Consider the following 16,565-nt stretch of genomic DNA (forward strand, 5'->3'; position numbering starts at 1 on the left):
GTATTCTTCTCCACCCAACTTATCTGTTGCAGCCGACGCCTCCAGGTCTCGGGACAATACGGCGCAACATACCAAACATACCATTTCATTATTATTATTATTTTATGTACGATGAGGGACACTATCTTTGCAGGCTTGATCTGCTATTGCTATTCACTGACCGACACTGAAAGATGGATTTCTGCTATGATTTTTGACTATAAGTGCCAATTTCTGTAACAGTGATGGAGGCCAACAATTCAGACACCTTTTGTAATTTAATGCAAAAGAGTTGGGAATATGGAAAGGATATGGCCGTGATATTCATAGATCTAAGATACAGGGAGAAGGTTTGGTAAATCGTGGTCAAAAAAGAGACTGGGTTCACAAACTGTAGAAATGTTGTGAGCAGTGTACAGACTCCGGTTGGAAAGACAGAACTCGACTAAGACAGGGGAGCTGTTACCTACTTTCTTCTTTACAATTTGCTTTACGTCGCACCGACACAGACAGGTCTAATGAAAGGCCTAGGAAGTAAGCAGCCACGGCCTTAATTAACATACAGCCTCAGCATTTGCCTGGTGTGAAAATGGGAAACCATGGAAAACCATCTTCCGGGCTGCTGACAGTGGGACTCGAACCCACTATCTCCGGGAAGCATGCTCACAGCTGCAGGGCCAACTCGCACGGTTTTCTAACGATTATCGATAAAATTGTAAAGGAGAGAAAGGAAGCACACGGAGAGAGGCAAGTTCAGATGATATTGTGGTCCTGTCTATGTACAGCAAGGAAGTACTGGAACATCCTGATGCACCCAAGAAGGGAAATAAAATCAGCAGAGAGAAAAGGAAGACCATGGTGATATCAAGAGGAGAAAGACAAGGAAAAGACATTGTGAAAAATGGTGGTTAAAACCTTGAAATTGAGGACAGTTTCAAATACCTAGGGAGGACAAGGCTAGACATGGACTGATACGTTCTACCAGAGTGTAAGAAACCTTATCTGGAATAAGGAAGTACCAAAGAAGTAATTATGTGCCTGAGACCTGGACAATGACAAGTACCGTACGGAGGAGCATAGAATTCAAGCGAGTGAAATGAAATACTGTAGTTAAGAAGTACGATAGGAAAGACAGAGTGAGAAATAGATCAATCAGAAAGAAAGTTGGAATAGAAAACCTAAATGAGAGAGTTGACAAGAATATACTAAGATGGTTTGGACATAAAAGATGGAGGAGAAAGAATACCAAAACAGATGACGCAGATGAAGTTCGAGGAAAAGAACAAGATGGAGACGTAGAACAAGGTGGATAAAGAGGAGTGGGAGAAGAAGAAACCTGGACTGGGACAAAATGATGGAAGAGAAATAGAGGGGAATGAGCAGGAGGATGATAACTCCACTTTATTAATAAGTTATCCTCAGTCTACTGAGTCTGTACAGTTTTCACTCCTGTAGAGCCACGAAAATAGTTCCATGTGTACCATGAAGCATAAAGGTGAAGATTACAGCATTATTTGTCCCCAAAACTACTTTCAAAGGTTTGGTTTAACAAAGTGCTCAGTAATTTGAATACAGAGAATATGACACAAAGTGAAGGAGAACAACTATAATGTTACTTACTTCCTTGACTGTGACTAGATCAAGCCCTGGTTCATCCTTCACCATCACCTGCTGCAGACCTTCGTCCTTAAAGGAAAGAAAAAAACAAATGTCTGCAGATTAGAAAAGAAGATAGAGGTGATGATGTGAAATTGCATAAAGATCTCTTACTTGACAAAGTAAACAATCAAATGAGAAATGCAGTGAAAGAAGCTGAGCAAATCGCTAAAGACACTTGACCTTCTTTTAAAAATTCATTTTATTTTTTGGTTTTTAGTTTTGTTATAGTGAAAGTTTTTCAGTTTTTTGAGTTAATCTGTAAATGTAAAGTCAAACTGATGCAGGATTAATAAAATTAGAAAACTTCTGAAAGAACTTATAATTGGAAAAGACAATATTTAATTAAAAACCAAATTAAATTATTTATTCTTGAAAGAACATCACTAGATTCTATCAAATCACCCTTTTAATTATTCAAAAAGGTTTTATGTGTAATAAGAACAAGTGTAAAATATTTCTGTTAAAATTCTGTATGCACTTTTGTAATAATTATGGACTTTATTTATTTGAAAGTACACAGGCAGGAGGCCCACTACCAGTACAGTACCTTAACACAACAATACTTATAATACATATGTAAGAAAAATAAAGACAAGGAAGAAGTAAAAATAAGAAAATAATAAACATATAATGCTGTTACAGATGCAGAGTCAGCCCTTTAATGTAAACATTGTGCAAGTATATGCTCCAACAAAACATGACGACATTGATGAGTTCTATGATATGCTGAATAAGGTGTGTAAAGAACTCAACAGCACTAACATAATAATAATATCAGGAGATTTCAATGCCAAAATTGGGCAAGGTAGAAGGTCTGACTTAGTGGGAGAATATGGACTGGGTTCAGCTAACCAAACAGGAGACAGTCTATTCCAATTCTGCCAAGAGCAAGATCTAGTTGTTTGTAACACTTGGTTCAAACTTCATAAACGGCACCTCTACACATGGATTTCACCACTAGAAAAGGAAACAGGAAGACCAATCCGGAATCAGATTGATTATATTCTGGTTAACAAAAGATTTAGAAATATTGTCAAACAAGCAACAATGTATCCTGGAACAGATATTGGGTCCGACCATGAGCCATATGTGGCAGATATCAGATTGAAATTGAAAACCACCACATCAAAGCAAGTGTCTAGCAAGTTTGATGTTACCAAATTGCAAGATGGTACAACTACAAAAGCAGTAATACAAGACCTGAACAACAAAATGCAAACCAACAATAGCAACAACAATGACAACAGTACAGAATATCAATGGAAAATATTACATGATACACTGTTAAAAGTCTGTAACGATCATCTTACACCAACAAGGCAAAAGAAGCAGAGATGGATGACTGATGAAATACTTGATCTAATGGAACAGAGAAGACACAAAAAGGGCAGAGAAGACAGCTACCAACAGACACAAAGGGAGATTAAGAAGAAAATCAGATTAGCCAAGCAAAGATGATGGATGACAATGAATATACAAGAAAGTAAAAGAGCTGGGCTGTACAGAAAACAGACGCCAATGACTCCCTTTGATGACACCAGCAAACCCATCCTAGATGAACAAAATATCATACAGACCTGGACAGAATACATAAACAAATTGTTCAGTGATGAAAGAGGTGAAATTGTGTACTTACACAATGCAAAAGGTCCAAAAATAACAAAAGAAGAAGTATTACATTCCCTTACAATATCACTTAATGGTAAAGCAGTAGGTCCAGACCAGATACCAGCTGAGGTTCTAAAACTAATAACTGAAGAGAATGTTGACCAAATTGCTAAACTTTTCAATACAATTTATGATACTGGAATAATCCCAGAGGACTGGTTGCAATCGACATTCATCGCAATACCTAAAAAGTCTCATCCAAAGAAATGCAGTGACTACCGTCTCATAAGTCTGATGAGTCATTGCTAAAAGCATTCTTACGTATAATACAAGCATGCATTAGAAAGAAGTGCGAAATAGACTTGGATGACAACCAAATGGGTTTCAGAAATGCCTTTGGCACACGAGAAGCCTTATTCAGCATCAATGTCCTGTTCCAAAAATGCTGCCAACTACACAAAGATATATTTGCATGTTTCATTGACTATGAGAAAGCTTTTGATAGAGTGAAACATGAAAAACTGATAAAGATTCTCCAACGAAAACATCTCGAAGGAAAAGACATACGCATCATACAGAATCTCTACTGGGGCCAACAAGCAACAGTCAAAATCAACCAAACCAAAACATCAGATGTGAAAATCGGAAGGGGGGTACACCAAGGTCGTATACTCTGGCTGCTCCTTTTTAATATCTATTCTGACATCATTTTTAAAGAAGCTTTGCATGATGTTGAACTGGGTGTGAAAGTAAATGGTGTTTTGATCAATAATATTAGATATACAGACGACACTCTGATTCTGTGCAACTCTATAGAAGGCCTTCATGAACTCCTGAACAGAATCCATGTCAAAGGTTTACAGTATGGTCCCAATATAAATGTAGCAAAAACTAAGTTAATGGTATTTAGCAGAAACAGTAATGCAAATGTAACCTTGACATTAAACAACCGTAAAATAAAACAAGTCCACCAGTTCAAGTAAGTCGGCAGCATAATAACAGACAGTATGGATCCAGATAAGGAAATCAGATGCAGAATTGAGAATGCTAGAGCTGCATTTCGCAGGATGAGCTCTTTGTTCTGTAATAATCATCTGAATCTGAAGCTCAGACAGAGATTAATGAAGTGCTACATCTGGTCAGTACTGTTATATGGAGCAGAAACATGGTCATTAAAAGCCACAAGTATCAAACGACTTGCCGCCTTTGAAATGTGGTTGCACAGAAGAATGTTTAGAATACCCTGGACAGATATGATAACAAACGACGAAGTCCTAACGAGAGCTAGGACGAAGCAAGAACTAATAACAACTATAAAAGTTCGCAAAATAGTTTATCTAGGCCACATATTAAGAGGAAAAATATATGGCCTCATAAAACTCATTCTCCAGGGTAAAATAGAGGGCAAACGGCAAGTTGGCAGACCAGAGATAACATGGTTACACAACATCAAGCGGTGGACCGGTACTGAGACAACTGAGAGACTCTTCCGACTGGCAAAAGACAGAAAAACTTTCTCCAGAGTAATCGCCGACGTCTGGGCAACCGGATATGGCACTTGAAGAAGAAGAAGAAGAAACATACAAAGAAAATAACCTAAAGTACACCAAGGATTTTTCCATACTATGAAAATACAAGAATTAAAACATATAACTAAAATGCAATAAGTGATTAAAAGACTACAATAATAAATACCATTAATATCAAAAAGCAGAGAATAACATCTGAATTTAGAAAGAGAAACACAAGCCTTGAAATGTTTAATGATAGTATTCGATTGTGAAATTAAATCTATTTCTGTAGCAAAATTCTTGTAACAATATAATATTTTAATGACAAAAGTGCAAGAATTCAAGTGATGGAATGTTCTGAACCTTTGAACATGAAACGAGATAAAATTCAACAGTCCTATGGAATCGAATTTATTGTTTATAATTGTGTTTAATGTTTTTAGAAAATATTAACTTTTCTGTTCTGCAGTATGTGAGATTAAACTTATTTTTAAATACTGTATTGATGTATTTTGTAATACAGATATCGTAAAAACTTTTTTTAATAACTTCAACAGCATGCTTTTGTTTTTTTAATTACAGATGCATGTTCTACTTTACTCCTAACAAGCAAAAAAGAAACTAAAAATCCCCATGTCACTACAGCCCTGAAGGGGCTTGGCCTACCAAGTGACCGCTGCTCAGCCCGAAGGCCTGCAGATTACGAGATGTCATGTGGTCAGCACGACAAATCATCTCGGCCGTTATTTTTGGCTTTCTAGACCGGGGCCTCTATCTCACCATCGGTTAGCTCCTCAATTCTAATGACGTAGGTTGAGTGGACCTTGAATCAGCCCTTAGCTCCAGGTAAAAATCCCTGACCTGGCCGGGAATCGAACCCGGGGCCTCCGGGCAAGAGGCAGGCATGCTACCCCTACACCACGGGGCCAGTACTTCTAACAAGGCTAGTGAACAACTATCGATGATTAAGTAAATAATCTGGAGCTCCTTATTATAAACCCAAGAAGTATGTTGTTATTCATTTCTTTTTTGATAAAGGTGTTATAATTTAATTTTTCATCAAATATTAATCCTAAGTCTCTAATTGTTGAAACTCTTCTAATTTAGATTTATCATGTAACTTGTTGAGTGATGAAGCAACATTTACAAATCATGACCAAGTAAACCTCCAAAACATGCAAAAAAATCCCCACTGCCTTCATCAGGTGGAACGTCAGCATCCACGGAGTTTGAATGTGTGGTATCGAATAGCGAAAATAGTGACTTTTTTTCCCCCCCTAGATTCTCAAAAGTATCTCAAGCTTCTAACAGACCAACTCCCACAGTTCCAGGATGAACATGTATCAGGATGATGGCTATTCAGTGCACAGTGCTTGATGTACTACAACTTGTCTTCACCTATTGTTTCCAAATTGTTGGACTGCATGAAGGGCCCAGATTTGACCCCTTTAGATTCTTTCCTCTAGGGAAGGCTAAAAGACACTGTTCAAAGGGATATGTCGACTACAGCAAATGATATGAAATGACTTATTACTGCACCCTGCACTGAAATTTCTGACGAAATGCTAGAATGTGTAAACCAACCCCTACATGACAGATTTGAAGTTTGTATTGAAGCTGCTGGTCATCATTTTGAACACAACCTTTGAAGGCCAATTCTCTTTCTTCTCCAGAATTAAAAAAAATAATTGTTTGTTCACTTTTTCTTTTCTTAGGTTAATGTTGACACATGGAGCAGACAACTACTGGCAAATACAATTTTCATAGCTCGTATACTACTTGTAGTGTAATCCTGGAGGGAAAAACCCAACATAGACATTCTAATTTATTCTAGTTTTATTTTGGTGTTTGTTAATGTCAATAGGCATTGCTTGATTTGAAGACTGTAACTTTTTACAACAAATACACATTGCAATAATTATTAAAATCTGTGTATGGGTTATAATCATGACTTGTTGGCAACACTTCATTTCTATGTAAACAGCACATCAACAGCACCTTCCATTTCAGAAATATTTGGGGCACAAATTTTAGGTAATTCACTCCGTATAGTAAGACGCAATCGTACATTTATTCTTCTGGTAAATGCTACACATTAAAATTTTTTTTTTAAACATTAAAAGCCGTATGATTCCCATCACACCATGAGCAGTGTACTACAGTACCTGATCCTCATACTTCTTCTTATTTATAGTTTTATGAAGTTTTACATTATGAGCCAACAGCATACAACTGGCATGGCAAAGACTATTTGGCTAGTCATTAATCAAGGCGACCCAAATTGGATCCTTGAGGAACACCAAAATAACTTATGACTATTATTATTTGAATTTGTTTAGGTTTTCTAACCAATGATCTTCATAATATTGTTCCATATTGAAGACCCAGTATGCAATATTATGTAATGACAGTAACGTTCAACATAACAAGGGAACATTTTACCCCTCAATTTTTAGTCTTCGCCATTGATTCTCCTGCTATTTTTAGAGAACAGCAGAACAATCAGATTTTTATTCCCTTTCTAGAAGCAAACAGGAAGTAGTTTATAAGATATTCTAAATATGTACATGTATTTTATTTTTCAATTCAAATGTCTTTGTTAATTTTAACTTGTATATTTTATGTGCTATTTAAAAATTAAACTATTATTACTGAATAGATGAACACAGTATTGAACAGGTGGATGTATATTTGAATAAAGTTTCCTTGTAAAAATTTCTTGATATTCAAACTGTAATTCAATGCGGAACAAAAATGAAATTCATCTGTTGTAAGCTTAGTTACTTCTTACAATCTTTTGCCAGCTCTTGTCAATTACAGAGATACTTATAGCAGTAGTAATGTTCACTTGTAATCTTGTGATGTCAGGAGCTTGACAGCCGAACAGTGTCAACAGCTGACTCATCATGGTCGAATCGTCAACATAAATGTAGAAGTTTCGAGAAATTCTCACTGTAGAGCAGGGCAAACAACAGGGGCTGTAAAGATTATAGTGTTGGTATATATGCTATACAGTGTTTTCACAAGGACCATTGTAGTGGGCACACCGCCCTGTCGTTTTAACAGACCGCCCGGCTAACATAACCTACATATATGTAAGTTACATACTATTAATACATATTTGAGTCATTGTATGCTACAAATTAATATGTAAGTACTGTAAAATTGTTCATTTGAATGATAAATCATCATTATTGTCAGCACAATTGCATTAATTACATAGGAGCTTAAATATTTAGCTTGACTATGACATAGTGTTTTGCACAAGCGGCGTCTCATTAGTGCAGAAATGCACTAGAGCACTCAATTCCTCATATCACAAACTCGTACGGCACTCCACAGCAAAGTCCCGGTGTTAAGGTGATTATGAACAGGCAGTACAACACTAGAAGTTCAAAACACTTTGTTACATCTCGTTAGTGATAACAGCACTAAAATCGCTATTGCAGTTAATGTTTTAACTTTTACCTGTCTGATATTAGTGTTAATGCCCTCTGTGGATCAGTGGTAGAGTGTCGACCTCGGGATCACAAGGTAGCAGGCTCAAACCCGGCAGAGGTAGTCGGTTTTTTGAAGGACGGAAAAAAGTCCATTTGACACTCCAAGTCGTACGATGTCGGTATGAAAATGATCTCTGGTGACTCATTTGGTGTTTACTTGACAAAATTCACTAAAACCGAGTCTTAGACGCCCAAGAGAGATTCGGTTTACTATGCCATCTAGTAGGCCAAGTAAATCGGAACATCGATTCTGATGAGTAGCCAGCCAGATGACGTCAAATTAAATGCTTGAATAAGTTAGCTGAGGCCATACAATTATTATTGTTAATGCCCTGAGGGGAATAAATTGAAATATTATCACAGTCATTTTTTACATAGTATTCTCTGCCTGGCTACTCATTCCTGCCAGTCGGCTGAAGAAAATTTCTGGGGAGAACACTGCTGTAAATACAGACTGGTATACATCCGCCTCCTTTTTCCTTATCCATCTTCTGCCGGGTCAGGGCTCCACCTTCCTCTCTCTTTCCACCATTCCTCTTTTTTTAGTCCAGGTTTCTTCTTCCTCTAAGTCTCCCTCTCCCTCTCTTTCCCTCAAACTTCAGCTCCAATCGCTATTGCAGTTAATGTTTTAACTTTTACCTGTCTGATATTAGTGTTAATGCCCTCTGTGGATCAGTGGTAGAGTGTCGACCTCGGGATCACAAGGTAGCAGGCTCAAACCCGGCAGAGGTAGTCCTCCATCCTCTTCATATGTCCAAACCATTTTAGTTTACTCCTATCAATTCTCTCATTTAGGTTTTCCATTCCGACCTCCTTTCTCACATCTTTGGTTCTCACTCTTTCTTTGTCTTTTCTATCATACTTCATAGGTCACTGGCTTGAATTCTACTCTCTTCCCTACTTGTCACTGTCCAGGTCAATATGAGTGTCACATTATCTCTTTGCACTTCCAGACAAGTTTTGTTACACACTGGTAGAACGTATCACCCTGTTGCTAATCTCCATGTCCAGCCTTACGTTCTACATCAATTCACTCCCCAGGTATTTGAAACTTTCCACAATTTCAAGGCTTTGATCACCAATTTTTACAATGCCCTACCCTTGTCTTTCTCCTCTTGATAATGCCAAGGTTTTGCTTTTCTCGGCGCTGATTTTCATAACATAATTTTCAATTCTCTCCTTCAGTGCATCAAGTTGTTGTTGTTGTAGTACTTCTTTGCTGTTCATTCCCCTGACCACAATTTTGTCTGCAAGCAGTAATAATTTCATCTCCATATTCCCACATGCTTCCTTTGTCTCCTTTACAATTTCATTCAAAAACAAAAATTGAGAGTTATATGATTCAGCTTTTGAAAATTATGTGGTTCATGCTGGGATGCATTTCGTTACATTTTATCCAACTAGAAAAATGAATTGTGAAGTCCACTTACTAAGTTACAAGGTTCCTCAATGTCTGGCTCATATTTCACGAATGGATGATCCTCCATCCTTCACTGCAATACTGAAAAAATATAAGAGAGCACAACAGAAAAAAAAATTAGTCTCGAAGAAAATTAACTATGAGATACAGCAAGTACAGTTAATTTGAAACTGAGTGCTCCAAAGAGAAATTTGACAACCACAAATTTGAACGAAAGAACACCACATTGTACTTACTTACCTGAACCTTGAATTTACAATGATTCCTACCTTTTCAGTGACTTTCTTTTTTTGAGTTGTAATGACAGGAGAATATGGCAAAACAAAAGCAGAACATAAAATGAACATGACATTTTGTAATAAAGAAAACACTTCAAAAACACACACCATCATTTGTCATTTGCTTTGTTTTTTCGTGTTTGTGTGATAAGCTGAAAACTATCTTTTGCTACGACTCCGACAGGTTTTATTGCAATGACTGTGTAGGAAAGAGAAGGATGTCAACTACAACAGCATTTACTTGGTGTGAAAATAGGAAACTACGGAGAATCATCTCAGGACTGCCGGCAGTGGGGTTCAAACCTACCATCTCCCGAACGCAAGCTCATCAGCAAGCCAGCTGACTCCGTAAGTGCAAACTCATCAAGTTTATTTATTGACTGAGACAGATAATCACTTCCATTTTATTGTCCCCCAGTAACAAAGCCTAGCTCTTGTTGCTTAATCCACTTGCAATACTTTAGCAAATGTCCTCAAGCCATTATTAGCCAGTGAAATGTTTCATTTCTTCTGCTGATGGCTGTCAATCAACTCCAATGGAGTTCTGCATTCAGATCTAATGAGCGGAATGTCCTGGTGACCAAAACTCAAAGTTAACTATCTAGAGCATGCAACATACCCTCAGGTAGCCACAAACTTGAATCTTTTCTTAGCTTCACAAATACTCCTCTTTCCAGCTTCAGCACAATTCTACACTACTTTACTCTTCCACACAGGCAGCATTTCATCACTCTTAAATATCGTTTTTGAAAGAATTAGAGTGGATTTTTACTTCAAATGAAAACAATATTCAAATTAAATTAATGTTCAACAGTGTGTTGCATAGGAATGTCAAGCAATCATGAGAAATGCTCATAAAAAACATTGAATTAAACAAATGCTATTGTGCTAAATAGACCAACGTATCCACCAAAATATTTTACAATCTTCAAGATGAATGTCAACCGTTTACCTTCTCTAGGCAGTGCACAACAGTGTCGGAACCAATTCAGCTAGTTGAATGTTGAAGTGGCTGCCTTTAGAGTAATTAGGAGAGTGAAGCAATAATTTGTTTCATCACTGGAGAAATGCCTGGAACAGAAATGTGGTTACTTGGTAACACCTAGATAATGACTGCACACTGGGCTGGTGGGCTATTTTAAAACTATGTATTGTTTTAAACACCTCCAGTTTATATTCAACTAACACATCAAATGAAAATGTTTCCAACAATGACAAGCAATAGCAGGGGTGGAGAAAGGAAATGTACCAGATGATATGAAGAGGATTCTGTTGCGGTGGCATCACAAGCTTTGACGTAAAATACAGTCTGTATTTTAAATACCAAGCAGAGTGCCAGCACGTGTTAATGCCTTGTGTCTATGAAACAAAGCTCTGCATCTGGGGAGGATGTGGGTTCAAAGCCCACTGTCGGCTGTTCTGAGAATGGTTTTCTCTGGTTTCCCATTTTCACCTCGAGGCAAATGTGAGGACAGTTCCTTTTCACAAGCTACATATCCTTACTCAGTTTCATTTACCATAATTCACTGGACCTAGCATGGTTCCATATCTAAATGGTTAGCATGCTGGCCTTTGGTCACAAGGGTCCTGGGTTCGATTCCCGGCAGAGTTAATTTCGTTGGCTCAGGGGCTAGGTGTATGTGTCATCTTCAACATCATTTCATCCTCATCATGACGTGCAGGATGCTTCGAGAAATATCAGTGGTAGGACAATTGTTACTTGGTTATACATTTACTGTACGTACTGCATAATGAATATACAATGATGTTTGTAACTGGAAGCTTGTCAGATGCAGATAGGGATGGCGAACCTATGCCACGCGTGTCACTAGGTGACACGTGAACACGATTTCGGTGGCCCACTACATGCACATATTAACGTTTTTATGTAGGTCTTGTACAAAAACTATATATATCACATTCATGGTATAGTTACAGTGTTGCAAGTTTAAGAAATATATACCGAAAATCTAAATTCTAGTTTCATTCGGACGTGCAATATGGCAACATTTCAACACTGATAGGTCCGGAAGTCATGTCAGATGCGTCCGACGAACCATTCGCTCACCCACATCAGCCAATTAGCGAAGTTTGGCTTGTGTGTGGTTGCCAGCATCGCGTAATTATTCGTAGTGTGTAACTGTTTATTGTTTCGAATTTTGTAAGACAAATAGTTGCCAAGAGATTATCTCAACTTCCAGATTTGGAGAAACTATCGCACTTTCAAAACCTCACATTGGACAAATGAGTGCTATTAAAGCCTAATTTTTTAGTGAAATTGATAGTTTGGAAATGGAGTTGACTGAATTTCAAGAAAGCAGTACATCGGTGAATAAATTCCTACAACTTGGTGAAGAATTGGTGAAAATCGAGTGTGCTGTTGATGATGAATATTTTTTCCAAAAGCCAGAGAACTTATTACTCGAACAGCGGAACAGCCTCCCACAGACGTTTTCGGATATGAAGAAACTTGCTACAGCGTTAGTTACTTTGTTTGGTTCATCATAGGCCTGAGAACAGCTATTTTATGCAATGAATGTGTGAAGTCAACTATTAAAAACCGTTTTAGTTCAGACCTAAGTGCTTCTTGTGTGTTATCGAAGACAACAAGTTAAGACCCTAACATAAATGACATGGCTTTTACGATACAGCTACAAGTTTCACACTTACGTTGAGAACGACATTTCACTTAAAGTCCTTCGGCAATATTAGTATTTTTGATTTCTATATCCAATAATACTCAATGACAAAGTGTGTTACAATGGGCGCTTATTATACTCAAACAAAAATAATGTTAGGTATTCTTAAAACTTACATGTTAAAAAATGTATTTTTACGGTATTGGCAAAATACGACCCTGGAATATGCAATGAAATGTATTATTTTACGGTGTATGTGTAATAACATACTATGAAACATAATTTGGAATTAGGGATGGAAGTCGGTGGTTGGTTGGGGGGGGGGGGGGGGTTGTAGCCATTCCAAAGGAAAATAACAAGTGGCACAGTATACAGTTGAGAAAAATAAACCAGACAAAATGGCACACTAGTTGGAAAAGGTTCACCATCCCTGCTCTAGCAGATGCATAAAAGGATCTGGGGACGCATAAAAATTTGCATTGAACATGGAGGGATGTAGATCCGTAAAAAGGTTTGTCTGCACACAGGTTTTTACATATCGGACTGTATATAGTGTAAAGGGACTTTTCGTACACTCAAAATCTGCATTTAGGGCAGTCACTTAGGTGGTAGATTCCCTAGCAATCATTTGATTGCAAAGAAATTGGAAATTTATTGAACATCTCCCTTGGTAAGTTATTCCAATCCCTAATTTCACTTCCTATAAATGAATATTTGCCCCAATTTGTCCTCTTGAATTTCAGCTTTATCTTCATATTGTGATTTTTCCTACTTTTAAAGACACCATCCAAACTTATTTGTCTACTGATGTCATTCCACCATCTCTCCACTGACAGCTTGGAACATACCACTTAGTCCACCAACTCGTCTCCTTTCTCCCAGTTCTTCCCAGCCCAAACTTTGCAACATTTTTATAACGGTACTCTTTTGTCAGAAATCACCCAGAACAAATCAAGCTGCTTTTCTTTGGATTTTTCCAGTTCTTGAATCAGGTAATCCTGGTAAGGGTCCCATACACTGGAACCATACTCTAGTTGGGGTCTTATCAGACACTTATATGCCCTCTCCTTTACATCCTTACTAGAACCCCTAAATACCCTCATAACCATGTGCAGAGATCTGTACCCTTTATTTACAATCCCATTTACGTGATTAACCGCAATGGAGATCTTTCCTTATATTACCACCCAGATACTTACAATTTATTACTCTGTACAGAATAACATCATCCACAAAAGCCTTATCTCTGATTCCAATTCTTTACTCATATCATTGATATATATGAAAATATAAAGGTCCTTGAAGGTCCAATCTGTAATTATGGGAGTAAGCAATTTAAATAACGGAGCATTCAACAATTTAAAAGTTTAAAACTGAATACACCCCCCAAAACATCAAAATAATACTTGCAACATTTGTGGCTGTTATTGAATAAAAACATTTAAAAAAAAAGAAAAATCACGTCAGCATGAATTGTTATGTTTGTCTTCAATAAACAACAAAGTGTATGGCTCAATATCATAAAGAACTTTTAAGATGTTACGACAATTAACCAGAGGGCCAGCAACACATGTATGTTATCTAGAAGGGTTTAATTTTACAAGTTGCATTAAGAAATGTACAAGCGGTATATCGGATACGGAAAACACACAGTAAAATGATGTTGTCTGAATACGAAAGTGACATACTGGATATGTATTTGGAAGTGATGCCTACATACTTTGCTTACGGATACACTTAAAGTCTCTGGTTAGTTACTTTAAACGTGAGATAACTAAAGCTGACACTGACTTCGCTGTTTCATTTTGGATTAAGTTGCTTGGAATTCTTGTCTGCCTACCTTAGTTGGCTTCACTTGTCCCAGATATGGGTCAGCCTTCTCTCTCTGCAGTAGATAAAATAGCAGGAACTAAGTGAATTTTTTGGTTTTGTTAAAATATTCATACATAGACGAAGAACTCAATGGTTATGCAAAAAAGGCGGATTTGCTATACCTAGTTTTCTTTCGAAGTGGCTGATTTGTTGATATTACTTTTGTACGACGCGTATCGGGTAACAACTTCCCAACTGATATTTCCATACTTATGTACTGTGGAGTACCGTAGCGTGAAACTACTTCTGGACTAGAATGAAAAGACATTACATTAATATGCCTCTTCAAGAAATTACGTTTACACTTTCTCCATAACCTTTAATATGCGAAATCACTCGTCGTTTTCAGTTAAATTTCACACATTTCTGGCCTTCATAAATGCTCTGTCACGGTTTTCATCGGTTATATACCGTACATGCAAGTTATTTAACAAACCTAGGAAACAATCATTTTAGCCTTTCTCCAAGTATTACTCGCATTTTTTTTGCCGATAATGCGAAGTGATTTTGTCTGCATTTGGTTATGTTTAACGTAGTATTCTTGAAAATAGTTTGTGGTCAAATGAAGTTCGAAGGTTTTGTGAACAGTAAGTTTTCAAATTAGAAACAACAAACAATATCAGAAACGTGGCCCAGTTTGCTGTTGGTTTTCTAAGCAAATTTTAGACAATATTTTTTATATACAGTGGACGCCGTTTATTGTAATCACGGATAATGTTATCAACCGTATTATATAATCACTTATATGAAGTCCCGTACGGACAAAAACTAAAACATTTAACATCCTCCGTTTATTGTGATCATGAATTCGGTTTATGTTATCATATTTGTTTTCAAGGATTTCGTTCTCAAGTATGCGAGTATTATCGTGTCTTGCCTGAACACACTTACTTCTTCAAATATGAAAGTAAAGCCTCCAAGGAACGAGTAAGAGTTTTATGTTGTTCGAGTATGTCTGGTGAAAAGAAAAGACTATTAGTGTTTGGAAAAAGTAAGAACCCGCGTTGCTTTTAAGGCATCAGTTAGTTTCCATTGGACCATCATTGCAACTCTAATGCATGGATGGCTGCCCTGATTTTCAAAGAATGGCTACTGAAGTGGGATAATAGGCTGAGCCATAAAATAGTTTTGCTGTTTGACAACTGTCCAGCACACATTGTGAATTGTGAGCTCAAGAACATCAATGTGGTTTTCTTACCAACAAATAAGATTTCATTAATTCACCATGCGATCAACGAATTATTCACACCATGAAAGCGTATTATGGCAGTGAAATGCGTACAAGGATTTTAGAAAACATAGAGGACTGACATAAAACTAGTGCCAATGCCCTTGCCAAAACAACCAGCCTTCTCGATGCCCTGCATCTTCTAGCCATGTCATGGAATAATGTCTGAGCACATAAAATAAGGAACTGTTTCCTGTTTGGGGGATTTTTATGAGAGTTACCAGAAGTTGACAAGAATGTTGATCTGTCCAACAGGCTTAGCGGAAGATGAATTTCAGGAATGGATGAACGTTGATGAGGGCTTCATTACTGATGCAAAACAAAGACAACATTTATGTGAGGCAGTTACATTCGCAGAATTAGATATGAGAGGTGAAGAACGTGGAGCTGAAGATAACGATGCTGCTGATGATGATGTTGTTGCCGAAACTTCCCGAACAACAACGAATGCTGAAATGCGACAGGCGCTAGATATTAATGGACTTTTGACAGACAACCAGAAGCAAGCAGCGATTAGAGACTATTTTACATAGCTGAAAACAGTTAATGGTATTGCAGTGCTGTGTACCGGTATTTGTTTCATTGTAGTGCATGTAGGTTATGAATAAATACAGTAGGCTGTCTATCAATTTTTATTATTCGGTTACTGTTATCAGCTGGTTAATGTTATCAAATTACTTGCGTCCCAGAGTGATCATAATAAGCGGCGTCCACTGTATTTATGTACCCTAACTATGGTCCTGAAGCACACCTATGTTCCATTAAGTTTATGAAATCTCCGTGTACTACCATTTATAAATAGCAGTGTGTTGTCATCGCTTCTGAAGTTCTAAACTACTCTGCCAACTACTGGCAGGGTCGGGAACTGCAG

The 16,565-nt window shown here is 37.4% G+C and overlaps 1 protein-coding gene across 1 annotated transcript in view; it reads right to left on the reverse strand.

The window, feature by feature from the left end:
- The window catches only part of LOC136882074 (zinc finger protein 501), a 197,929-nt gene that overhangs the window by 87,108 nt on the left and 94,256 nt on the right, over positions 1-16,565 (reverse strand). The window contains exons 5-6 of the mRNA XM_067154579.2: positions 9,688-9,758; positions 1,600-1,665 (exon numbers count right to left, since the gene is read on the reverse strand). Of these exons, the coding sequence (XP_067010680.2) occupies positions 1,600-1,665; positions 9,688-9,744 (123 nt within the window). The 5' untranslated portion in view covers positions 9,745-9,758. The remainder of the gene's footprint in view (positions 1-1,599; positions 1,666-9,687; positions 9,759-16,565) is intronic.

This window comes from Anabrus simplex, chromosome 10 (assembly GCF_040414725.1).
Source record: "Anabrus simplex isolate iqAnaSimp1 chromosome 10, ASM4041472v1, whole genome shotgun sequence".
NCBI classification, from domain to species: domain Eukaryota; kingdom Metazoa; phylum Arthropoda; class Insecta; order Orthoptera; family Tettigoniidae; genus Anabrus; species Anabrus simplex.